At 42.8% G+C, this 27,431-nt stretch overlaps 1 protein-coding gene across 2 annotated transcripts in view; it reads left to right on the forward strand.

The window, feature by feature from the left end:
- The window catches only part of daam2 (dishevelled associated activator of morphogenesis 2), a 117,371-nt gene that overhangs the window by 71,787 nt on the left and 18,153 nt on the right, over positions 1–27,431 (forward strand). The window contains exons 5-16 of one of the 2 annotated variants that reach the window (XM_024439692.2): positions 1,299–1,632; positions 2,299–2,409; positions 4,826–4,929; positions 5,096–5,162; positions 7,304–7,421; positions 14,405–14,543; positions 18,829–18,887; positions 19,178–19,362; positions 19,948–20,235; positions 22,148–22,255; positions 24,932–24,961; positions 26,880–26,986. In XM_024439692.2, coding sequence (XP_024295460.2) covers positions 1,299–1,632; positions 2,299–2,409; positions 4,826–4,929; positions 5,096–5,162; positions 7,304–7,421; positions 14,405–14,543; positions 18,829–18,887; positions 19,178–19,362; positions 19,948–20,235; positions 22,148–22,255; positions 24,932–24,961; positions 26,880–26,986 — 1,650 coding nt within the window. The remainder of the gene's footprint in view (positions 1–1,298; positions 1,633–2,298; positions 2,410–4,825; positions 4,930–5,095; positions 5,163–7,303; positions 7,422–14,404; positions 14,544–18,828; positions 18,888–19,177; positions 19,363–19,947; positions 20,236–22,147; positions 22,256–24,931; positions 24,962–26,879; positions 26,987–27,431) is intronic. The other variant, XM_024439693.2, reaches the window with a different exon arrangement.

Genomic DNA, 27,431 nt, shown 5'->3' on the forward strand with positions numbered 1-27,431 from the left:
GAAGGGGTTAATGAGGTGATTGACCCTTCATTAGCCCTGTTAATAAAGTCTGTCATTAGGAAAGTTCTAAGATGAATGTGGGTGGTATGAGTTTTATGGTTTACAGTTTCATGTGGGATCCCTTACTACAGCTGGTTAATGGGGGTAGGTAGCGTAGCGAGAGGTGCCTTTGTGTATCTATACTGAACAAAAATATAAGCACAACATGTAAGGTGTTGGTTTCATGAGCTGAAATAAAAAATCCCAGAAATGTTCCATACAAACAAAAATCTTATTTCTCTCAAATGTTATGCACAAATTTGTTTACATGCCGGTCAGTTCGTTTCTCCTTTTCCAAGGTAATCTATCCACCTGACAGGTGTGGCATATCAAGAAGCTGATTAAACAGCATTATCATTAGACAGGTGGAGCTTCTGCTGAGGACAATAAAAGGCCACTCTAAAATGTGCAGTTTTGTCACACAACACAATGCTACAGATGTTTTGAGGGAGCGTGCAATTGGCATGCTGACTGCAAGAATGTCCACAGGAGCTGGTGCAAGATAATTGAATGTTAATATCTCTACCACAAGCCGCCTCCAACGTCGTTTTAGAGAATTTGTCAGTAGGTCCAACCGGCCTCACAACTGCAGACCATGTGTAACCACGCCAGCCTGGACCTCCACATCTGGCTTCTTCACCTGCGGGATCGTCTGAGACCAGCCACCCGGACAGCTGATGAAACTGAAAAGTATTTATGTCTGTAATAAGGCCTTTTTGTGGGGGGAAAACTTATTCTGATTGGCTGAGCCTGGCTCCCCAGTGAGTGGGACTATGCCCTCGCAGGCCCACCCATGTGAAATCCAAGGATTAGGGCCTGAGGAATTAATTTTAATTGACTGATTTCCTTATGAACTGTAACTCAGTAAAATCTTTGAAATTGTTGCATTTATATTTTTGTTCAGTATATGTTCAGTGTTCAGTTCCTCGACCACTGACCCTTTGGTTTACCTGTGTTTCAATTCAGTACAGTTCAGTAAATCTGACGTTTTACGCTTGGTACTACTTTTTACCCATTTTACTACACCTTTTGAACTCTTGTTATCCTAAAGCCTCAAACAAACAACTTAGGCCAGACACATTTTGGGTTTCAGTTAAACACGGAGATATTTGTCAAGGTGAATGAGATTTCATAAAAGTCAACTTAACCTCCCATGTGTGAAGCAGACCATAGTTTCCAGGGTTTGTTTAATCTTTGTCTTCCATTGTTGACCTTTTAACCTTTTTTGACTGACACATCCTCACCCCTCCACCTCCCAGGTTTGTGACGCGCTTCATTGAGCTCGAGGGCCTCACCTGCCTGCTCAATTTCCTGCGGAGCATGGACTACGAGACGTCGGAGAGCCGCGTGCACACCTCAGTCATCGGCTGCATCAAGGCCCTGATGAACAACTCGCAGGGTCGAGCTCACGTGCTGGCCCACCCGCAGAGCATCAATACCATCTCCCAGAGCTTGCGGCAGGACAACGTCAAGACCAAAGTGGCCGTGCTGGAGATCCTGGGCGCAGTGTGCCTGGTGCCCGATGGCCACAAGAAGGTGCTGCAGGCGATGGCCCACTACCAGAAGTATGCCGCCGAGAGGACCCGCTTCCAGGTATAGTCCATCAAGTGCTAGGGTACTCCTAAAGCTTATCAGAAGTAAATGACACACACTTTTTAGGTAATCCCCAAGAGTTAATATGTATTTTTAACCATGTTTTTAGAAGAGTTGCAAGGAAATTGTCCCTGTAATCCAGGGGTGGGCAAACTTCTTGGCCCAAGGGCCACATCAGGACAGATAGCGCAAAATTTTTAAGGGCTGATTTGGTCATAAAAAGGGCAGTTATTTTATTTAAATTGGACCTTAAAATCATTTAATTTAACATTTAATTGACCGGTGGGACGGATTGTAGTTTACCCACCACTGCAATTCTTGCAGATCAATTTCGTTGTTTTTTAATTTATTTTATTTAACCTTTATTTAACTAGTCAAGTTAGTTAAGAACAAATTCTTATTTACAATCAAGGCCTACTCTGGCAAACCCGGACGACGCTGAGCCAATTGTGTGCCAATTGTGCGACTCCCAATCACGGCCGGTTGTTATACAGCCGGGAATTGAACCCGGGTCTGTAGTGACACCTCTAGCAGTGAGTAGCTGTGCCTTAGACCGCTGCACCACTCGGGAGCCCTGAGTTGTTTATGTATTGTAATGAATATAACTGAATAATTGTCCATTCAACCCATGCACCTAACTGAGAACTGTCCCTGTAACCCATGCAGACGTTACTGAATGAACTAGACAGAAGTACGGGGCGCTACAGAGACGAGGTCAACCTGAAGACAGCCATCATGTCCTTTATCAACGCTGTGCTCAATGCCGGGGCTGGGGAGGTCAGTCATGATCGCCATGTTACTCTTTAACCCCCCTGTCACACCCACAGCTAGGTCTACTTTCTATTGGATGATTCATGGCAGAAAGAGTCACATTTAAACAGTGCTACCAAGATATCATCCAATAATTTGACTGCATACACCCTTAGAAATACATTAGATTTGAGTGATAGAGGCTATGTCATTGTTCATGGTTGAATTTGGGATGACCCTGGTCCCTTGTCAAACAGTCAGAATATGTCAAGAATACATCTTAAAGATGGAGTCTGGAGTAGGGGAAACGTCGTCCCTGGCTGCCCCACCACTGATTTTATTTTTGGGTTGGCAGGTTGAGGAGTGTAATTTAGTTAAAAAAATGTATTAACATGATAAATTAAATTGCAGTACATATTGTGGTCTTCTATCGTGTGTGCAATGATGTCCAAGCGGGGGAAAAAACAGTGTTTGCAGTAACTTCTTGTTGTTGAAATATTGCAAATGGACATGACTGTTTCATCATTAAGAATTCCAGCTGTACAGTGCCTTCGGAAAGTATTCAGGCCCCTTGATGTTTTCCACATTTTGCTACGTTACAGCGTTATTCTAAAATGTATTAAATAAAAACAAAATGCTCAGTAATCTACACACAATACCCCATCGTGAATAAGCGAAAACAGGCTTTTTGACATGTTTGCAAATGTATAAAAACGTTATATACAGAAATACCTTACATACGTAAGTATTCAGACCCTTTGCTATGAGACTCGAAATTGAGCCCAGCTGCATCCATTAATCATCCTTGAGATGTTTCTGCAACTTCATTGGAGTTCACCTGTGGTAAATTCAATTGATTGGACATGATTTGGAAAGGCACAAACAAACCTGTCTATTTAAGGTCCCACAGTTGACAGTGCATGTCAGAGCAAAAACTAAGCCATGAGAGCGAAGGAATTGTCTGTAGAGCTTCGAGACAGGATTCTGTCGAGGCACAGATCTGGGGAAGTGTACCAAAACATTTCTGCAGCATTGAAGGTCCCCAAGGACACAGTGGCCTCCATCATTCTTAAATAGAAGTTTGGACCCACCAACTCTTCCTAAAGCTGGCTGCCCGGCCAAACTGAGCAAGAAGGGTCTTGGTCAGGGAGGTGACCAAGAACCCGATGGTCACTCTGACAGAGCTCTATAATTACTCTGTGGAGATGGGATAACCTTCCAGAAGGACAACCAACTCTGCAGCATTACACTAATCAGGCCTTTATGGTAGAGTGTGCTAGAGTGCATGGTAGTGGTAGAAGCCACTCCTCAGTAAAAGGAACATTTATTTTATTTTATTTTACCTTTATTTAACTAGGCAAGTCAGTTAAAAACAAATTCTTATTTTCAATGACGGCCCAGGAACAGTGGGTTAACTGCCTTGTTCAGGGGCAGAACGACAGATTCGGTTACTAGTCCAATGCTCTAACCACGAGGCTACCTGCTGTCCACGGCCAAAAGGCCCCTAAAGACTCTCTGACCATGTGAAACGAGATGAAACCAAGGTGGAACTCTTTTGCTTGAATGCCAAGTGTCACATCTGGCACCATCCCTACGGTGATGCATGGTGGTGGCAGCATCATGCTGTGGGGAGGTTTTTCAGCAGCATGGACTGAGACACTAGTCAGTATCGAGGCAAAGATGAACAGAGCAAAGTACAGAGAGATCCTTGATGAAAACCCACTCTATAGTGCTCAGGACCACAGACTTAAGCGAAGGTTTACCTTACAACAGGACAACAACCCTACGCACACATCCAAGACAACACAGAATTGGCTTCGGGACAGTTCTCTTAATGTCCTTGAGTGGCCCAGCCAGAGCCCAGACTTGAACCCGATCGAACATCTCTTGAGAGACCTGAAATTGTTGTCGCACCGCTCCCCATCCAACCTGACCTTGAGAGGATCTGCAGAGAAGAATGAGAGAAACTCCCCAAATACAGGTGTGCCAAGATTGTAACATCATACCCAAGAATACTTGAGGCTGTAATCGCTGCCAAAGGTGCTTCTACAAAGTATTGAGTAAAGGGTCTGAATACTTATGTAAATGTGATATTTCAGTTTTTATTTTTAAGCAGTTTTTGCTTTGTCATTATGGGGTATTGTGTGTAGATTGACATTATGGGGTATTGTGTGTAGATTGATGAGGGACAAAAAAAAATGTTATCGATTTTAGAATAAGGCTGTAAAGTAAAAAAATGTGGAAAAAGTCAAGGGGTCTAAATACCTTCCGAATGCACTGTAAGTCAAGTTTATTATTGTATTACAATAGTGCACAGACACAGTAGCCTACATACAAAAACAACTGATTAAAAGTCCAAGATCAAGCTATTGTATGCCTGAATGATTCAGTGTTGCTGCTGTTGTCATCAGCTGTGTTTGATACCCTGTACTTCAATCTTCAGGACAACCTGGAGTTCCGCCTCCACCTTAGGTACGAGTTCCTGATGTTGGGGATCCAGCCCGTGATTGACAAGCTCAGAGGGCACGATAATGCCATTCTGGACAGGTGAGGCAGGGGACAAGATGACCACCAAGCATCTTAGAAAGCTTCTTAGTCACGACAGTAAGGTTGTTAGATTCAAAGCTGGCATGCAGCTGGTAAGATTTACAGACAGAGATGGAATGACTCACTCAAGCTTATTGTCCCTTTCATGCCTGTGTCATATTTCCAGGCATTTGGACTTCTTTGAGATGGTGAGGAATGAGGATGACTTGGAGCTTGCCAAGCGTTTTGACTTGGTGAGTGCCTGTTTTACCATCCCCTTTGACATCAATACATTGTATAATTAAGCCCACATTGTTTTATTGAACTGAAATCAAAAGTATTGTCAAACCGAGCACTGGTATTAATGTACAACCTAGAACATGTTCTCCTCTACGTTAGGGCCCATGTAAAGTTAGTGTCTTTATTGTAATGTTCTCAATCTATGAATGTCGAACTTGGGTCATCCAGTGCTTGTATTGAAGATTGCTAATTGCATCCATGCCTCATTTCAAATCAAATCAAATCAAATCAAATTTTATTTGTCACATACACATGGTTAGCAGATGTTAATGCGAGTGTAGCGAAATGCTTGTGCTTCTAGTTCCGACAATGCAGTAATAACGAACAAGTAATCTAACTAACAATTCCAAAAAAACTACTGTCTTATACACAGTGTAAGGGGATAAAGAATATGTACATAAGGATATATGAATGAGTGATGGTACAGAGCAGCATAGGCAAGATACAGTAGATGATATCAAGTACAGTATATACATATGAGATGAGTATGTAAACCAAGTGGCATAGTTAAAGTGGCTAGTGATACATGTATTACATAAGGATGCAGTCGATGATATAGAGTACAGTATCTACGTATGCATATGAGATGAATAATGTAGGGTAAGTAACATTATATAAGGTAGCATTGTTTAAAGTGGCTAGTGATATATTTACATCATTTCCCATCAATTCCCATTATTAAAGTGGCTGGAATAGAGTCAGTGTCATTGACAGTGTGTTGGCAGTAGCCACTCAATGTTAGTGGTGGCTGTTTAACAGTCTGATGGCCTTGAGATAGAAGCTGTTTTTCAGTCTCTCGGTCCCAGCTTTGATGCACCTGTACTGACCTCGCCTTCTGGATGACAGCAGGGTGAACAGGCAGTGGCTCGGGTGGTTGATGTCATTGATGATCTTTATGGCCTTCCTGTAGCATCGGGTGGTGTAGGTGTCCTGGAGGGCAGGTAGTTTGCCCCCGGTGATGCGTTGTGCAGACCTCACTACCCTCTGGAGAGCCTTACGGTTGAGGGCGGTGCAGTTGCCATACCAGGCGGTGATACAGCCCTCCAGGATGCTCTCGATTGTGCATCTGTAGAAGTTTGTGAGTGCTTTTGGCCGAATTTCTTCAGCCTCCTGAGGTTGAAGAGGCGCCTGCTGCGCCTTCCTCACGATGCTGTCTGTGTGAGTGGACCAATTCAGTTTGTCTGTGATGTGTATGCCGAGGAACTTAAAACTTGCTACCCTCTCCACTACTGTTCCATCAATGTGGATGGGGGGGGTGTTCCCTCTGCTGTTTCCTGAAGTCCACAATCATCTCCTTAGTTTTGTTGACGTTGAGTGTGAGGTTATTTTCCTGACACCACACTCCGAGGGCCCTCACCTCCTCCCTGTAGGCCGTCTCGTCGTTGTTGGTAATCAAGCCTACCACTGTTGTGTCGTCCGCAAACTTGATGATTGAGTTGGAGGCGTGCATGGCCACGCAGTCGTGGGTGAACAGGGAGTACAGGAGAGGGCTCAGTACGCACCCTTGTGGGGCCCCAGTGTTGAGGATCAGCGGGGTGGAGATGTTGTTGCCTACCCTCACCACCTGGGGGCGGCCCGTCAGGAAGTCCAGAACCCAGTTGCACAGGGCGAGGTCGAGACCCAGGGTCTCGAGCTTGATGACGAGCTTGGAGGGTACTATGGTGTTGAATGCCGAGCTGTAGTCGATGAACAGCATTCTCACATAGGTATTCCTCTTGTCCAGATGGGTTAGGGCAGTGTGCAGTGTGGTTGAGATTGCATCGTCTGTGGACCTATTTGGGCGGTAAGCAAATTGGAGTGGTTCTAGGGTGTCAGGTAGGGTGGAGGTGATATGGTCCTTGACTAGTCTCTCAAAGCACTTCATGATGACGGATGTGAGTGCTACGGGGCGGTAGTCGTTTAGCTCAGTTACCTTAGCTTTCTTGGGAACAGGAACAATGGTGGCCCTCTTGAAGCATGTGGGAACAGCAGACTGGTATAGGGATTGATTGAATATGTCCGTAAACACACCGGCCAGCTGGTCTGCTGCTTCAGGCTTATTATTATGGATTGACTTGGTATTTTAATGATTGTAGGTTTTCCTTTCATTCAACAGACCCACGTGGACACTAAGAGCGCTGGCCAGATGTTTGAGTTGATCAAGAAGAAGCTGAACCACACAGATGCCTATCCTTACCTGCTCTCTATCCTCCAGCACTGCCTCCAGATGCCCTGTGAGTACATCCATCACTATTAAATCTGCATTACGGGCTGGTGAGGTATATTTATTCACAATGTCCATTTCACAAATACACTATGGCAGTTTACATGACATGTCAAACTGAATATTTGTATTTATTATGGATTCCCAGGCAGCAATTGCTCTTCCTGGGGTGCAGCAAAATTAAGGCAGTTCATACAATCTTAAAACATTACAATACATTCACAGATTTCACAGCACACTGTGTGCCCTCAGGCCCCTACTCCACCACTACCACATACATTGGGGCAAAAAAGTATTTAGTCAGAGCCACCAAATGTGCAAGTTCTCCCATAGATACACTTCAACTATGACAGAGAAAATGAGAAAAAAAATCCAGAAAATCACATTGTAGAAAATAAGTATTTGGTCAATAACAAAAGTTTATCTCAATACTTTGTTAAATACCCTTTGTTGACAATGACAGAGGTCAAACGTTTTCTGTAAGTCTTCACAATGTTTTCACACACTTGCTAGTATTTTGGCCCATTCCTCCATGCAGATCTCCTCTAGAGCAGTGATGTTTTGGGGCTGTTGCTGGGCAACACGGACTTTCAACTCCCCCCAAAGAGGTTCTATGGGGTTGAGATCTGGAGACTGGCTAGGCCACTCCAGGACCTTGAAATGCTTCTTACGAAGCCACTCCTTCGTTGCCCGGGCGGTGTGTTTGGGATCATTGTCATGCTGAAAGACCCAGCCACGTTTCATCTTCAATGCCCTTGCTGATGGAAGGAAGTTTTCACTCAAAATCTCACAACACATGGCCCCATTCATTCTTTCCTTTACACGGATCAGTCGTCCTGGTCCCTTTGCAGAAAAACAGCCCCAAAGCATGATATTTCCACCCCCATGCTTCACAGTAGGTATGGTGTTCTTTGGATGCAACTCAGCATTCTTTGTCCTCCAAACACGACGAGTTGAGTTTTTACCAAAAAGTTATATTTTGGTTTCATCTGACCATATGACATTCTCCCAATCTTGTGGATCATCCAAATGCTCTCTAGCAAACTTCAGACGGTCCTGGACATGTACTGGCTTAAGCAGGGGGACATGTCTGGCACTGCAGGATTTGAGTCCCTGGCGGCATAGTGTGTTACTGATGGTAGGCTTTGTTACTTTGGTCCCAGCTCTCTGCAGGTCATTCACTAGGCCCCCCCCGTGTGGTTCTGGGATTTTTGCTCACCGTTCTTGTGATCATTTTGACCCCACAGGGTGAGATCTTGCGTGGGGCCCCAGATCGAGGGAGATTAGCAGTGGTCTTGTATGTCTTCCATTTCCTAATAATTGCTCCCACAGTTGATTTCTTCAAACCAAGCTGCTTACCTATAGTGGAGTTTGGAGTGTGACTGTTTGAGGTTGTGGACAGGTGTCTTTTATACTGATAACAAGTTCAAACAGGTGCCATTAATACAGGTAACAAGTGGAGGACAGAGGAGCCTCTTAAAGAAGAAGTTACAGTTCTGTGAGAGCCAAAAATCTTGCTTGTTTGTGGGTGACCAAATACTTATTTTCCAACATAATTTGCAAATAAATTCATTAAAAATCCTACAATGTGATTTTATGGATTTTTTTTCTCTCATTTTGTCTGTCATAGTTGAAGTGTAACTATGATGAAAATTATGTTTGTTTTGCTTCACAGTCCTCACTGTTCCATAAGGTGTTTTTTAAATCAGTTTTTAAAAATCTAATTGTACTACTTGCGTCAGTTACTTGATGTGGAATAGAGTTCCATGTAGTCATGGCTCTATGTAGTACTTTGTGCCTCCCATAGTATGTTCTGGACTTTGTCTTTGAAGATGCATCTTGTGGGGTATGCATGGGTGTCCGAGCTGTGTGCCAGTAGTTTAGACAGACAGCTCGGTGCATTCAACATGTCATACCTCTCATAAATAAAACTAGTGATGAAGTCAATCTCTCCTCCACTTTCAGCCAGAAGAGATTGACATGCATATTATTAATATTAGCTCTCTGTGTACATCCAAGGGCCAGCCGGGCTGCCCTGTTCTGAGCAAATTGCAATTTTCCTAAGTCCTTTTTTGTGGCACCTGACCACACGACTGAACAGTAGTCCATGTGCGACAAAACTAGGGCCTGTCGGACCTGCCTTGTTGATAGTGTTGTTAAGAATGCAGAGCATCGCTTTATTATAGACAGACTTCTCCCCATCTTAGCTACTACTGCATCAATATTTGACCATGACAGTTTACTATCTAGTGTTTCTCCAAGCAGTCATCTCAACTTGCTCAATTTCCACATGATTTAGTTGAGGTTTAGGGTTTAGTGAGTGTTTTGTTCCAAATACAATGCTTTTAGTTTTAGAAATATTTAGGGCAAACTTATTCCTTGCCACCCACTCTGAAACTAACTGCAGCTCTTGGTTGAGTGTTGCAGTCATTTCAGTCACTGTAGTAGCTGACGTGTGTAGTGTTGAGTCATCTGCATACATAGAAACTTTACTCAGTCAGTGGCATGTTGTTAGTAAAAATTGAATAAAAGCAAGGGGCCTAAACAGCTACCCTGGGGAATTCCTGATTCTAACTGGATTATATTTGATAGGTTTCCATTAAAGAACACCCTCTGTGTTCTATTAGACAAGTAATCTTTATCCACATTATAGCAGGGGGTGTAAAGCCATAACACGTACATTTTTCCAGCAGTAGACTATTATCAATAATTTCAAAAGCTGCACTGAAGTCTAAGACAGCCCCCACAATAATTGTATCATCAATTTCTCTTTGCAGTGCACATACACACAATGACTATGTCTGTCTCCTAAGCTGGTCCATCACAATAACATCTGCCTCACAGGCTGTTTTCTCAATGCCGCGCAAAGATGGGCACTGATTGGTAGATGTGGAAAAAATAAATAAAAAGCAGATGCTGACTATGTCCCTTTGAGGATGGTGAAGTTATTATTGAGGCTTTGGGTGGTGTATCAATACACCCAGTAATCACAAAGATACAGGCATCCTTCCTAACTCATTTGCTGGTGAAGAAGGTGAAATCTCTGAGCAGTGTCCATGAGTCAATGGTGATTTTAAAACAGTTACTGAGTGTAGTGGTTGTAATATGAGAGAACTGAGGATGGACCAACAATATTATAGTTTCTTCACAATACTAACCTAATTGACAGAGTGAAAAGAAGGAAGCTTGTGCAGAATAAAAATATTCCAAAAACATGCATCCTGTTTGCAACAAGGTACTTAATAAATCCTCTCTGGGATAGGCTGGACGTTAATGTCCCACCTGGCCAATTGCCAGAGAAAATGCAGAGCGCCAAATTCAAATAAAATACTATAAAATTCTAACTTTCATTAAATCACACATGTAAGATAACAAATTAAAGCTACACTCGTTGTGAATCCAGCCAACATGTCAGATTTCAAAAAGGCTTTTCCGCGAAAGCATAAGAAGCTATTATTTGATGATAGCACAACAGTAAACAGAGAGTAGCATATTTCAACCCTGCAGGCACCACACAAAATGCAGAAATAAAATATAAATCATGCCTTACCTTTTACAAGCTTCTTTTGTTGGCACTCCAATATGTCCCATAAACATCACAAATGGTCCTTTTGTTCGATTAATTCTGTCGATATATATCCAACATGTCCATTTATTTGGCGCGTTTGATCCAGAAAAAAAAACGTTTCCAATTTGCACAACGTCACTACAAAATATCTCAAAAGTTAACTGTAAACTTTGCCAAAACATTTCAAACTACTTTTGTAATACAACTTTAGGTATTTTTAAACGTTAATAATCAATCAAATTGAAGACGGGTCTGTCTGTTTTCAATACAGGAGGATCACAAACTAACGCTACTTTTCTAGTCTTGCGCAACTCTCAAACAGTACATATAAAGTTACCCTGCAGAAAGCACCAGTGACTCAGTCTATAAAAAAGTGGTCAGATGAAGCAGATGCTAAACTACAGGACTGTTTTGCTATCACAAACTGGAACATGTTCTGGGATTCTTCCGATGACATTGAGGAGTATACCACATCAGTCACTGGCTTTATCAATAAGTGCATCGAGGACATCGTCCCCACAGTGACTGTACGTACATACCCCAAACAGAAGCCACAGGCAACAAGGCTAGAGCTGCCGCTTTCAAGGTGCGGGACTCTAACCTGGAAGCTTATAAGAAATCCTGCTATGCCCGCCGACGAACCATCAAACAGGCAAAGCCTGAATACAGGGCTAAGATCAAATCATACTACACCAGCTCTGACGCTCGTCTTATGTGGCAGGGCTTGCAAACTATTACAGACTACAAAGAGAAGCACAGCCTAGAGCTGCCCAGTGACACAAGCCTACCAGACGAGCTATATCACTTCTAGGCTCGCTTCGAGGCATGCATGACAGCATTAGCTGTTCTCGATAACTCTGTGATCACGCTCTCCGTAGCCGGCGTGAGTAAGACCTTTAACAGGTCAACATTCACAAGGCTGCGGGGCCAGACGGATTACCAGTACGTGTGCTCCGGGCATGTGCTGACCAACTGGCAGGTGTCTTCACTGACATTTTCAACATGTCCCTGAATGAGTCTGTAATACCAACATGTTTCTAGCAGATCACCATAGTCCCTGTGCCCAAGAACACGAAGGCAACCTGCCTAAATGACTACAGACCCGTAGCACTCACGTCCGTAGCCATGAAGTGCTTTGAAAGGCTGGTAATGGCTCACATACACACCATTATCCCAGAAACCCTAGATCCACTCCAATTTCCATACCGCCCAAACAGAACCACATATGTTACAATCTCTATTGCACTCCAAAAGGAACACCTACGTGAGAATGCTATTCATTGACTATAGCTCAGCGTTCAACACCATTGTACCCTCAAAGCTCATCACTGAGCTAAAGATCCTGGGATTAAAAACCTCACTCTGTAACTGGATCCTGGACTTCCTGACGGGCCGCCCCGAGGTGGTGAGGGTAGGTAGCAACACATCTGCCACGCTGATCCTCAACACTGGAGCCCCTCAGGGGTGTGTGCTCAGTCCCCTCCTGTACTCCCTGTTCACTGTATGGCCAGGCACGACTACAACACCATCATTAAGTTTGCAGACGACACAACAGTGGTAGGCCTGATCACCGACAACGACGAGACAGCCTATAGGGAGGAGGTCGGAGACCTGGCCCGGTGGTGCCGGAATAACAATCTTTCCCTCAACGTAACCAGGACTAAGGAGATGATTGTGGACTACAGGAAAAGGAGGACCGAGCACTCCCCCATTCCCATCGACAGGGCTGTAGTGGAGCAGGTTGGAAGCTTCAAGTTCCTTGGTGTCCACATCTCCAACAAACTAGAATGGTCCAAACACACCAAGACAGTTGTGAAGAGGGCACGACAAATCCTATTCCCCATCAGGAAACTAAAAAGATTTGGCATGGGTCCTCAGATCCTCAAAAGGTTCTACAGCTGCAACATTGAGAACATCCTGGTATGGCAATTGCTCGGCCTCCGACCACAAGGCACTACAGAGGGTAGTGTGTACGGCCCAGTACATCACTGGGGCTAAGCTGCCTCCCATCCAGGATCTCTACACCACGCGGTGTCAGAGGAAGGCCCTAAAAATTGTTTAAAGTCCCCAGCCACCCCAGTCATAGACTGTTCTCTCTCCTACCGCATGGCAAGTGGTACCGGACTGCCAAGTCTGGGACAAAAAGGCTTCTCAACAGCTTCTACCCCCAAGACATAACACTCCTGAACAGGTAATCAATTGGCTTCCCGGACTATTTGCATTATGTGCCCACCCCCCCAACCCCTCTTTTATTCTGCTGCTTCTCTCTGTTTGTCATATATGCAAACTTTAACAATACATTCATGTACATACTCCCTCAATTGGCCCGACCAACCAGTGCCCCGCGATATTGGCTAACCGGGCTATCTGCATTGTGTCCTGCCACCCACCACCCGCCAATCCCTATTTTTCCCACTGCTACTCTGTTTATCATATATGCATAGTCACTTTAACCATATCTACGTGTTCATACTTCCTCAATCAGCCCGACTAACCGGTGCCTGTATGTAGCCTCACTACTGTTATAGCCTTGCTACTGTTATTTCTTTACTTACCTATTGTTCACTTAATACCTTTTTTGCACTATTGGTTAGAGCCTGTAAGTAAGCATTTCACTGTAAGGTCTGTTAAATTTGGCACACTTGACAAATAAACTTTGATTTGATTGATTCATAGCAAAGGGGGTGAATACATATATACACAGCACTTTTCCATTTAATTTTGTTTTGAAACAAGTCATTTTTTTCACTTCACTTCACCAATTTGGACTATTTTGTTTATGTCCATTACATGAAATCCAAATAAAATCCTTTTAAATTATAGGTTGTAATGCAACAAAATAGGAAAAATGCCAAGGGGGATGAATACTTTATACTGTATGTATATAATATCTGAACTTTATCTTTGGAATGAAGTCCAATACAAATTTTTCTGTGAAAGGGTAATGTCGGACAATAATATCGGTCAACTGATTTATCGGTCGGCCTCTGTTACATCAGTTTCCCAGGTTGGTCACTATTACATCTGCCTCAAAGCCTGGTTCATCACTATTACATCTGCCTCACTGTGCTCAAGAATAAGTCTCCAGATGTGTGAAGACAGTGTACCTTGACTAGAGTCAATCCTTTTTATCAGTTAACACTGCAAAGGCTGGTTGATAATGATAGCTGCCTCAAAAGTTGGTCAATGTTTCTGCCACTACTCAAAACCATGAATCCATGGAGCCATTTATACCCCCTCTTACAAAACACACCAGTTGTTCTTGAAGAAAATCTTCTTTTCTGAATTGATGAGAGTGGTGAGGCTAAAATCTTAACATTGATCATTGTCATTGAAGTCCTTCTGCTTGTCCTCCAAGGAGCTAACCTTTCTTCATCGGTGTGTGTGACCTTAGAAGTTTATTAACTCTGTTTGGTGTTTTCCAGACAAACGCGGAGGGGGCAGTCTGCAGCATTGGCAGCTCCTAGACCGGATCCTGCAGCAGATAGTCCTACAAGATGAGAAGGGAGAGGACCCGGACATAGCGCCCCTAGACAACTTCAGTGTCAAAAATATAATTCGCATGTGAGTAACCTGGCCTCACACGATTTGTGACACACCAACATAGATACACACTCTCACTCGTACTCACGGACACAACTAAAAACACGCCCAGATGTTTGCACACACAATGTTGCTTATGATCATGTGTCTTCATGTTGTCAAGCAACTGTGTTGATAAAATGTTGATAAATAGAGCTACTATGAGAGATTTTCTTTGTTGCTAGAGCTGTATATAGAACCTGACTGAACCAAGTAGGAAATTCAAGAGACACATGGAAGCATCCTTTTGACATAACATCTTGTGCTGATCAAAGACTTCCTTGACATCGACAGCTGCTGTTATGACACAATGTTTCAATCTTGGTGGGAACACACAAAAATACTGAAATAGCCCACTGTTTGCTTACCAGAGTTCAAAGAGAGTGAAGAGAATGGGGTGGGGCATCTTTTGTTCACAAAACTAGACAGGATTTCAACTGGAAATTCAACGTGGGCTGCGGAACAATTCCCTACCTTTATCCTCAGTCTGCAGCCCTTCACTCCCCCTTATGGATTTAAACAGAATGGACTGATATAGGAAATATGGCGAAGACACCCTCTAGCCTTAACATACACCAATCTAATGGTATCGTATCCACAAAGGGGAGTGAGCAAGTGCACCCTTCATGGACAATGTATAAAAAATTGGACTGTAGCCATAAGCTGGGCCTGAGCGAGGATTCGGGGAATGTGATTGGTCAGAATGGGGAGGTGGAGTGGCAGCAGGGGGTTGTGCGATTGCACGGTACCTGCCTCACTCAGTCAGGTGAATTGTCATGAAAGCAGAAGCGAGATCAAAAGGAATTGCTGTAATCGTGTTAGCCGAACAACTCCACGATTCCCAGCCCAGTCGACCATGTTACATTGAATCAATTTCTAACATTTTTGACATGCGTTTTTCTGGATTTTTTTGTTGTTATTCTGTCTCTCACTGTTCAAATAAACTTATCATAAAATGATAGACTGATAATTGCTTTGTCAGTGGGCAAACGTACAAAATCAGCAGGGATCAAATACTTTTTTCCTCACTGTACATGTAGGTTGAAATGTCCAAGTTCTGTCTCTTTCCCCCTCTCGGTCTCCCTTCTTCATCTTTCACTCTCCCTCCCTCTCTTCCTCCCATGTCTCCTCATAGTCATACTGTACATCCCCCCCCCCATCTCTCTGTAATTCTTAAAACAAGCTAAGAGCAATGATTAATGTGTTTAGTCTTCTCTATGAAAGCACCACAAAGCATCGGGAGGAAACCTTGGCCAACGCTAGCCACTCAATTGACTTTCACTAACCATTGTTTGTATAATTGGTACACTTCGGCTAGATTCTTTCCAGTAGCAAACTGGGCAAGTTTGGACACAAGTCCACCAATTGTGCCTCCATTAAACAGTTGAAATATTTAATCATGTATACATTAATGGCAGGCTTGTTTTGTTTCCATATAAACCCTCTTAGAGTATTGTGCTTGGAAAATAGTATAGGTTGAGAGGGAGAGGGTAGAAGTTAACTAAGTTATAGTCAACTATCGAAAGAGTACAGTGCGTCGGAGCCGTTGGAGCCATTGTTTGAGCCATTGTTGTTGATGGCAGACGTTCAGGAGTAGACGGTCTGAAAACAAATAAAGACAAAGTCGTTAAATAAAGACAAAGTCGTTAATTATTTGTAGTCGCTGTGAGCCATGGGTACCACCATTGCACCAGGTGTCTCTTTCTCCATCATCTAGTCCTTCATGCCATTGATCATCTTTACAATTTCTTAGCCTGCACTGAAACAGAAATGAACATCACTCTGCAAAACTCAGTTTTTTTTTTTTTTTTAACTAACACATATCCAGGCCCGGTATAATGTGCTTTTTAAATACTCTAACCCGGTATAATGTATAGCATTGAAAACCTTAATTTGAGAACAACATCTATAAATATGAAAATAACAATGCAGCCTTATAGCCTTGATTGCATATTAATGACGACGTGCTATGCGAAGTTGGATAAATTACATTTCAACCCAGTCAGCAAAGCCAATGAATCGAAATTGCACTCATTACCAATTGTTCTCAAGATTGTGCCAACAGAGCTGGTCGCCTCGCTTCAAGTCCTTAGGAAACTATGCAGTAATTTGTTTTTATGTATTATTTCTTACATTGTTAGGTCAGAAAATCTTAAGTGTAATTACATATAGCCGGGAAGAACTATTGGATATAAGAGTGACATCAACTTACCAACATTACAACCAGGAATACGACTTTCCCGAAGCAGATCCTTTGTTCGGACCACCACCCAGGGCATTGTATCTAATCCCAGGGACCAAACCAAAATAACGTTGTCGTCGCAGGAGAGAAGGAAGGAGCGGCCTACTGGTCAGACTTAGAATGCGAGCACACCACCCACCGCCTCCGAGCATATTAGTCGCCAATGTCCAGTCTCTAGACAACTTGGTGGATGAAATTAGGGCATGAGTTGCCTTCCAGAGAGACATCAGAGTTTGTAACAGTCTCTGTTTCACAGAAACATGGCTCACTTGGGATATGTTGTCAGTTGGTACAGCCACCGGGTTTCTTCATGCGTCGCACCAAAAGAAACAAACATCTCTCTGGTAAGAAGAAGGGCGGGGGTGTATGCCTCATGATTAACGACTCATGGTGTAGCAATAACAACATACAGGAACTCAAGTCCTTTTGTTCACCTGACCTAGAATTCCTTACAATCAAATGCTGACCGCATCATCTACCAAGAGAATTCTCTATATACCCCCCCCCTCTCCCCAAGCATAGCCCTGAAAGAACTTCACTGGAATCTATGTAACCTGGAAAACATATCCTGAGGTTGCATTTATTGTAGCTGAAGATTTTAACAGAGCTAATTTGAGAACAAGGCTACCTTGTACATTGACTGTAGTACCCGCTCGAGCAGAACTGGACCACTGCTACTCAACCCCGCCCTGTGCAATTGGGTCCTGGACTTTCGACGGGCCACCCAAGGTGGTGAAGGTAGGAAACAACATCTCCACTTCGCTGATCCTCAACACCATGTCCCCACCAGGGTGTGTGCTTAGCCCCCTCTTGTACTCCCTGTTCACCCACGACTGCATGGCCATGCACACCTCCAACTCAATCATCAAGTTTGCAGGCGACACAACAGTGGTGGGATTGATACCAACAATGACAAGACAACCAACAGGGAGAAGGTGAGGGCACTTGGAGTGTGGTGTCAGGAAAACAACCTTTCACTCAACGTCAACAAAACAAAGGAGATGATTGTGGACCACGGGAAACAGCAGAGGGAGCACCCCCCTATCCACATCGACAGGACAGTAGTGGAGAAGGTGGAAAGCTTTAAGTTCCTCAGTGTACACATCACGGATAAACTGAAATGGTCCACCCACACAGACAGCGTGGTGAAGAAGGTGCAACAATGCCTCTTCAATCTCAGGAGGCTGAAGAAATGTGGCTAACAGACTTTTACAGATGCACAATCAAGAGCATCCCGTCAGGCTGTATCACCGCCTGGTATGGTAACTGCCCTCAAACGCAAGGCTCTCCAGAGGGTATTGCGGTCTGCACAATGCTTCACCGGGGGCAAACTACCTGCCCTCCAGGACACATGCAGCATCCGATGTCACAGGAATGCGAAAAAGATAATCAAGGACCCCGCTATCATCCAGAAGGCGAGGTCAGTACAGGTGCATCAAAGCTGGGACAGAAGCTGTTTTTCAGTCTTTCAATCTCAAGGCCATCAGACTGTTAAACAGCCATCAATAACATTGAGAGGCTGCTGCTGACCCAAATCACTGTCCACTTTAATAACTGGATTTAATAAAGGTATCACTAGTGAAATTAAATTATGCCAGTTTAATAATATTTGCATACCCTACATTCCTCAACTCATATGTATATACTGTACTCTATACCACATTCTGCATCTTGCCTATTCTGTTCGGCCATCGCTCATCCATATATGTATATGTACATATTCTTATTCATTCCTTTACACTTGTGTGTACAAGGTAGTTGTTGTGAATTTGTTAGATTACTTGTTAGATATTACTGCACTGTCGGAACTAGAAACACAAGCATTTCGCTACACTCGCATTAACATCTGCTAACCTTGTGTATGTGACAAATACAATTTGATTTGATTTGAAATGGCGCATTTTCCTCCAATCCATGTATTGTATTGAATTGACCGTTTGGCTCGATTTAGTGTGGACCGTGGAGCCCTGTTACCAAATAGACTTTGATCAGGTTAAGAGCCATGTTGTTTGTCTTTCCTCACAGGTTGTTCAATGAAAATGAGGTTAAGCAATGGAGAGACCAAGCAGAGAAGTTCAGGAAAGGTAAAACGGTATCTTCTACATGTTTGAAACATCGCCATATGCTGGCCATAGTGCAGAAGTGCATCTATGGGATTGTGTTATGCCTTTGGCCAGAGATGCAGAGAGCCGTGTGTGTGTATTTGTGTCTGCATGTGTCCTTCTGTTTGCTTGTGAATGTCTACCGTGTGTGGGTGTAGTGTGTGCGTTTCTGTTTGTGTGTGTGTGCAAGTCCGAGTGCTTGTGTGTGCGAATTTGAGAATATACAACCATTTGAACAGCAATGATATCTTCTACACAATGTGTTCTTTTAGACCACTCAGAGCTAATGGCCAAGCTGGAGCGGAAAGAGAGGGAATGTGATACCAAGACGCAGGAGAAGGAGGACATGATGAAGACCCTCAATAAGATGAAGGACAAACTACAAAGAGAGGGAGTGGAGTTGCGGTCAGCGCGGGACCAAGTGCTCGACCTGCACTCGCGCATCAGTGACATAGCAGTAAGCATGCTGTCACAATGTCTCTTCTTGTCCCACTGTTTTAGGCTGTGTCCACACAGAGACGGATGAAATCGTATATGCAGTCATTATTGTGTTTTACTGTTTTAGTCCATCAGTCAAGTCTCAAGTCAATTATTTTAGGACAAGATGCAAACTCGAAGAGGCGGGCATATTATGTGTATTTTTTTACGGACAATCATTTCAGTTGTCCATCATCCAACAAATGACTTCCATTGAAAAGTTTTCATTATTAGATGCAAAATCTCTGTCTGTAGCCTTAGGGTTGGCAAACTGTTGTTAAAGATTGAAATTCAGAAAATATTTATTGTCCCGTTGCTAGCAATGTAGTTTCAACAGTATACATATGTTTACACATATTTCGAAAAGGCAAACACATAGTCATGTCAATTACATACTGTTCGAAGGTTGGTTTGAAACCACATGTTATATTCTTATTGTGATGCCAAATGCTTCATAGTTTGTTTTAGTTTAATGGTGTGCAAATAAAAGTATTTAATAGATGTTTGATTTTCTTATTTCTAACAAGTAAACATCCTCTCATTTTGTCTTTCTTTCCACCAATAGGGTGACAGCGTACCTTTCCCTCCTCCGCCCCCTGGTGGCCCTGTCCCCCCTCCCCCCATGACTGGAGGCTTCCCTCCGCCCCCTCCCCCTCTGCCATTCAGCTGCCCTCCTCCTCCCCCTCCTCCACCTGGAGGCCCTCCTCCTCCTCCTGGAGCTCCACCCATCTTCTCTGGAATCCCACCTCCTCTGGGCCCACCTGGATTTATTACTACTGCTACCATGCGCTCCAAGTCTATCCCGCAGCCCTCGCACCCACTCAAATCCTTCAACTGGGCCAAGCTGGGCGAGGTAAAGAGTACTGGTCTGTTGTCTGATTTCACTAAAATAACCACTTCTAGGGCTACATTTAATATAAATATACTTGTGTTAATGTACAGTACCAGTCAAAAGTTTGGAAACGGCTACTCATTCAAGGGTTTTTCTTTCTTTTTACTATTTTCTACATTGTAGTACACGAGTGAAGACATCAAAACTATGAAATAACACAAATGGAATCATGTAGTAACCAAAAAAACAGTTTTTTTTCAAAGTAGTCACCCTTTGCCTTGATGACAGCTTTGCACACTCTTGGCATTCTCTCAACCAGCTTCACCTGGAATGCCTTTCCAACAGTCTTGAAGGAGTACCCACATATGCTGAGCACTTGTTGGTTGCTTTACCTTCACTCTGTAGTCCAACCCATCCCAAACCATCCCAATTGGGTTGAGGTAGGGTGATGGTGGAGGCCAGGTCATCTGATCCAGCACTCCATTACTCTCCTTCTTGGTCAAATAGCCCTTACACATTCTGGAAGTGTTTTGGGTTATTGTCCTGTTGAAAAACAAATGATAGTCCCACTAAGCACAAAGCTGTCATCAAGGCAAAGGGTGGCTACTTTGAAGAATCTCAAATATAAAATATATTTTGATTTATTTAACACATTTTTCCCCCTATTATTCTACAATGTAAAAAATAGTCTAAATAAATAAAAACCCTGGAATGAGCTTAACTTTTAGTTACATGGGTCGTTCCACGAAATTAGTGCCCTTTGCATCCCAATATTGAATTTTAAAAGCCTGTTATATTAAATGAAGTGCCCTTTTAATATAGACCACATTGATAATTCAATTAATCAGATTTTCTATGTGAGTTGAGGCTTGCTAAAGTGCCAAGATTCTGCATTTCGACGTACCCTCCATCAACCCTGTGTCATTTCTCTGAAGAGTTTAACCAAGTTTCACTATCATTGTAAAACCCTAGTTATGTTGTTGCTTTGACAAAGTCATTTTTGAAGACTATTATTTATTTAATGTGATTTATTTAGATACGTCTCTTATTTTAAGGTCAACCCTGTTACGTGAACTGAACTCTCGTTTTAAATGATGAAACTGTTCTTTCAAAACAAATATTGAAAAGCAATAGTCAAATCATAGCGTAAAACAGGTAAGCTGGTTCTACTCTTTTTGGCCATTTTCTGTTGTTTTGTGGTGGAAAACGGCGAGTCGACCATAACACTTCAACCCCGTTACTCATAAATAGGCTAAAAATGTTTTAAGTTTAATTTTTTTGGGTGAAGCTAGCATTAAATTGCCAATCCCTGTTGTACACAACAAGCTTCATTACTGGTCACAAGGGGATTTATGGCTGATTTAAGAAGAAATCATCAACCATGTCACGGTCAATCCTGTTACTTTTTTTGGCACTAAATTGGTACTTAATATAGTAAATTTTTATTAAACCTCGAGAGATGGGAAAACAGTTAAGTTGACAAAATGTTAAAATTAGTTGAAATAAGTGTATTTTGACCTAGGATTTAATTTTGCCTGAAAAGACTAACATTGCTAACTAGCTTGCACACAACTAATTAGAAAAATAGTAGGCCTATGCAGTAGACTGTTCTGTGGTTAACTATTAGTTAGGGCATAATTTATTACATCGTATAATCGCTGACATTCTTACACTTACACTTGTCTGCAATCGTCTCTGGCACACAGCACCCCCCCCCCCATCCAATCCTCGATTATTACTGTTTATAATCAATCTGGTGTAGGGTGAAGTTGCCCCTAGACGGTGATCTTGGGTCAGTTTAACATTTTCCCCACTAATTATTAATTTGAGGATCGGTGGGAGGGGGAGCTGATCTGTAACAGCAGGAAACTTCAGAGTTTGTAATCCACCCTCAATTTATGGCCACCCTATGTCCCGCCTGTGTACCCCGCAGAATAAGATCACTGGCACCATCTGGCACGACGTCGATGACCTGAGGGCCTTCAAGATCCTCGACCTCAAGGACATCGAAAAGATGTTCTCGGCCTATCAGAGACAGCAAGTATGGACACTTTGAATTGATTGGATAAGTAAAACAGCATTTTTAGTTATTGGGGCGTTGTCACCTAAACTGTCAAATATTGTGGGGATTGATATGTCTGTGTGCGTGCATGCTGGTAGTGTATGTAAAAATATATAGACATGCACTGTGTGGTTGCAGTGGCAGAAAGGGATTGATTGTGTTTGAAGTAATGCATTGAGCCTTGACATCTTGGTGTGCGTGCATGTGCTTGTGCGTGTCTATGTGTGACAGAATGTATGTATGCTTGTGTGTGTGTGCGTCCGCACGCGTGCGTGTTTGAGTGGTTTTGAAGAGTCAGGAGTCTGGCTTACTCATGGCTTTATGCTAACCTTAGGTGCTGTTCCCTCCTGAATGGCTGATTGTGTGAATGTCAAAGAGCTGGAGCGTGCAGTAGTGTCTTCAGTGCATTTGGTAGGGGGCGGGCAAGGTTCTTCAGTCTCATGGGCTGCACCCCAAATGGCAGAGGGTAGAGGGTGCATACTGAAATACTCCAGATATATCAGACTGACCACAGCCCCCCAACACATGAACTATTGCAGCATAAATACTGGAGGTTGACATAGGAGGGGTCGGGAGACTGTGGCCCTGTCGGACGATACCCCCGGAAGCCCTCACACCACTTGAGGGATATCTTCAACTACCAACCTACTACCCTGAGACAACCCCTGGGCCAGCCTACACTCAATCATAGGACCTACTAAAGACATGAGTCTTCAATAAAGTCTTAAAGGTTGAGACTGAGTCTGCGTCTCTCACATGGATAGGCAGACCATTCCATAAAAATGGAGCTCTGTAGGAGAAAATGTGTTTTTTCTCAGTAAACAATCAAGCATAATTCAAATTCATTACATAGGCCTAAATGAAATTGATTTTATGTTCAGTACTAGATGTAATGCAAGATATCCTTGAGTGTCCTGAAAGGCATCTGCCAAATAAAATGTGTTATCTGATAGGCCAGTGCTTCACTCATTTTGGGTGCTGGTGCCATTTGTATTTAGATACATTCTATAGGTGTAAAATCATTAAAAAATGTTTTGTAGCTCAATCTGATTGTGTAAAGCGAAGCAATGTGCTTAATATTAGGAAACTTTAAACTTTTTTTAATAGAGGCCATCAACTCAGTTTTCTTACGCAATTGCATAGCATAGACTATAGAAATGTTGCGGCAACATAGGCTTATAGGAACACTTTTTAAAAATTCTATGCATCAAGCAGCCATGAGGAGCTGCATCTCGCTGCGTAGCAGGTGATCCTATGTCACCCTGAATAGCAGGGTTCTCATGAAGTGTTTGATTTGATTTTCGATGGCATTTGCATTGATGTCAATGATTAGAGGGACAATCGAGCGCTGAATATCAGGCCATTAGGGACTGGCCGTTAGCAAGTTTGGTAGGCCACTAATTACCATCAATGGCAACAGAGCGCATTTATTGGAGAAGTCTAGTTTACTATGACTCAACTATGATGTGGAATTTGACTGCAGTCATGACTTGTGACTGCCGGTGTGGCAGTAATATGATCATCATAATAGCCCTAGTCAAAAGTAAGGCACTATGTAAGGAATAGGGTGCTATTTTGGACACGGCCATGGAGTAGGTTAAAACAAAGGAACCAGTCAATATCGTCACTGTCACGAGGACTTACCACACCCCAGACTTAGCCAAAGACTTATATTTCTGTCAGGACCTTGAAATAGGGTGATTAGGGGACAATGCGCTACAGTATTTGCGTACAAGGGAACAGAAAAGGAGGATACCTAGTCAGTTGTACAACTGAATGCATTCAACTGCATTTAACCTAAAAACCTTAGCTGCTAGTTAGCTATTATGACTAACTATTCCTATACATGTTTTTGAAGCTAATGTACTTAGCAATGATTTAATCATGTACACGCACTCATTTTAAGTCTGTACCGGTGTACTTAAGCTAATTAAGGCGAACTCATCCAGTGATATCAATGGGAGGTCCTAATTATCTTCAAATCTCCCAATTGGGTTTTTATACAAAATGGATTAAGCAGTAATTTGCTGGTAAGCCTAATATCAATAGTTTAAACAATGTTTTACCCACAGACTTAGAAAGAGGGTCATAAAATGGAGGTATGGAGGTGTTACCATAGTTAGTGTAACATTTAAAAAAACATGTTTTATTGGTTTAATCAAGAGGTCTTTCGACTGCCAATTCCTTCACCCTTGTTGTTCTTATAAAGGGTCGGCTATGATTAATGGCTCATTTGAAGACTGTAGTGAAAGTGATTCATGAATGTTATTTATTTATACAAGTAACCAATGGTCTCGTCCTGCATTGACAAGTGCTGTATTCCGTTTGATGGTATTCCAACGGTTATATATGACTAGTCTTCCTTTCTAGACTTTTAATTGGTCATTTTATCCACTAATATCATTTTGTGATGGGTTGCTTCCCACAACCTTTTACATCGCCACCAATAGTGATGAAACAAGCCCTTGAAGACTTTCGATGAACCAAGCCCCCCAGAGACATCTGCACTTTTGCATTCTAGTATGTAGTGGTGTAGTCTCTAGTTGCTAGCTACTGTGGTTTTGCCTTTCTTTGCTGGCTTGAAGTGCTAACCTTTGCATGTGTTTCGATTTTGGTCTCTCTCGCTCTCTCTGCACTCTCCGACTACCTGGGCAGGAGCTGCTCACTAACCAATCCTTCAAGCAGGTGAGTCTCGGGTCTCTTGTGCTCCCACACTGTTACCTCTGTCTCTCCTTCCCTCCCTCCCTTCCTCTCTCCCTTCTCCGAGCACACATGGGCTGCCACATGGATAATCATGTAGTGTTTGAAGTAGCTAGTGGCGTTATTGGTCTTTTGACCTCCATGGGGACTTTCTGGTGAATTAAAGGTTTAAATAAAACATGTAATACATATTGGAAAATGAATCATTTATAGTATATTTCAAGTTTAATTAATTGGCTTGCTTGATTAGAGGTTAATAAGCATTACAAATGTGTTCTAAATGTACTTACCTGGATAAAAAGGGTTAAATTAGTAAACAAATAAGATAACAGCAGAGATAGATCTGTTTTAACAGTGATGGTTGAAGATGGTGCTTTTAATGATATCTTAGTACTAAAACTGTCCGTTAGATAACATATCTAAAAATGTCAGTCCGCTCATGACTGACAGTGAATTTGAAAGTTTCATGGTCAAATGAGGTAGCAGGGTTGGGATCAGTTCAATTTCAATTCAGTCATTCAGGAAGTAAGCAAATTGGAATGTGAGCTTACTTCCTGAATTGACGGTATTTATATGGTATTGACCCCATCCCTGACATGTACAGTACTTGTGGGAAAGCAATCAGTGGTAAATCATCAGTCAGTTGTTAACAGCACTTCTCAGTTCTGATCTTAGTTCATGAAGACTTTAATGCCCCTAGTTGGGTTCATGAAGCCAAAGTGTAATTTACTATCAATCATCATTATCATAACCATCATCACTAAACTACAATGACCAAAGTAAGAAAAGTATGAAGCAGAGCGCAGTTAAGTCCACTTAGCTAAAGCAAACAAACAAGTGTGGCCAAGAACACAAAACAAGGTTCCCCCACTACATTTTGGGAGTGGTCCCTTGACCCTGTGCCATCCTGCCAGTCAGGCTTTGCTGTAGAACTATTGGTCAATGCGGGCATGGAAGAAAAGCATCTTTCTTTGGAAGCCAGTAGCTGTTTCAAATGCGTCATCCTTCCCGTAACCCCAAAGGGATATTTCGGAAGTGCAGGAAGCCTGCTTAGACCATAAATAAAATATACTTTTGAACATTTCAACCCCAGACAGTTTTTAAACATCTATTCGTTCCCCTTGTGGATTTTTTAATACTACATTTGTGTGAAGCTTACCAAAATATCTGACAAGCTGCCTCGCGCCCAGTTCGTAGCACCGTTTCCTGCCCTTTCGGAAATGTTTATGGAATAGCCTGCGCTGTGTTCTTGATGGTGACTCACCAAAAAGTGTTCCCTCCCAAGACCTATTTTAGATTTTCTTCTCGCACCGACATGGACTTTTGAAGATCTTTTCTTCATGGCTTTTCTGAGCTCTTCTTATATGCCTCACTGCAAACGCTTCATTTCATCAAGATGTTTATAAGACCTCCATAATGCCCTAACGAAAACTGACATAAACACTCGGTGACAGTTGAAAACCTTTCCTGGCCAGGTGCCTTTGCCAATGGTTCTGGGAAGGGCAATTGTGACCAAAGGCCAACATTGGCACAACCTTAGCATTCAACCACAGGGGAGGGTACAGTATGGTAGTATTGTGGGTAGACTTCAATGTATGGGGTTTTAAATACCCTTCTCCTGCACTAAAGTGTCCATTAGTCACATTTCACACGAAAAGAAGTGGCATCACACGTCTTCCATCCAATCATTTGCTAATTGGCCTTAAACTGAACATGGGTGTTTCTGAAAAAGCACCCGTATTCCTTATAGTCCACTACTACCAGGGCCCGCCTTGGTCAACAGTAGTGGACTATAAAGGGAATAGCGGCACCCAATTCCATTCTCACTTGAGGTGTCAATGCCGTATACTGTCAGACACTGATCTCGTTTCTTCTCTCCTCCCTCCCTTCTCTCTCTGTGAAGAAGGAAACAGGCTCGATGGATGACCTGTACCTGAGCACTCGCAAGGTGAAGGAGCTGTCGGTAATCGACGGTCGCCGTGCTCAGAACTGCGTCATCCTGCTCTCTAAGTATGCACAATCCTGTGTCGATGCTAAATCTTTTGATGTAACCCTGGGACATCAGGACTCAGTGCATTTAGACACATACAGAATTAGAGGGGAGTACAAAGAGGTGGGAGGAATAGTTGGAAGGGTGGACTGGGATTGAAACTCAGCCTGGTAGGGAACAATATATGTATGTGCCTAGAGCATAACCACTTCACAACAGCCACCACATATAGGACTCAGTGTTGTTTTGTTACGCACATCACATTATAGTCCAGTCTCAGATCTATTTGTGCTCTGTAGCCAACTACTATGGTCGTTACAGGAGTTAGCTATACAACACAAACCGATATAGGATCCAGGTTAATCGCATTATAATTCTCAACCCTTGTAACCATAAAGATGCCATTATATTTGCCTTTTTGGCATCTATCTTTGCAATATATTATGTTAGAAAGTATGCAAGGTA

Source organism: Oncorhynchus tshawytscha, linkage group LG12 (genome assembly GCF_018296145.1).
Source record: "Oncorhynchus tshawytscha isolate Ot180627B linkage group LG12, Otsh_v2.0, whole genome shotgun sequence".
Classification (NCBI taxonomy): domain Eukaryota; kingdom Metazoa; phylum Chordata; class Actinopteri; order Salmoniformes; family Salmonidae; genus Oncorhynchus; species Oncorhynchus tshawytscha.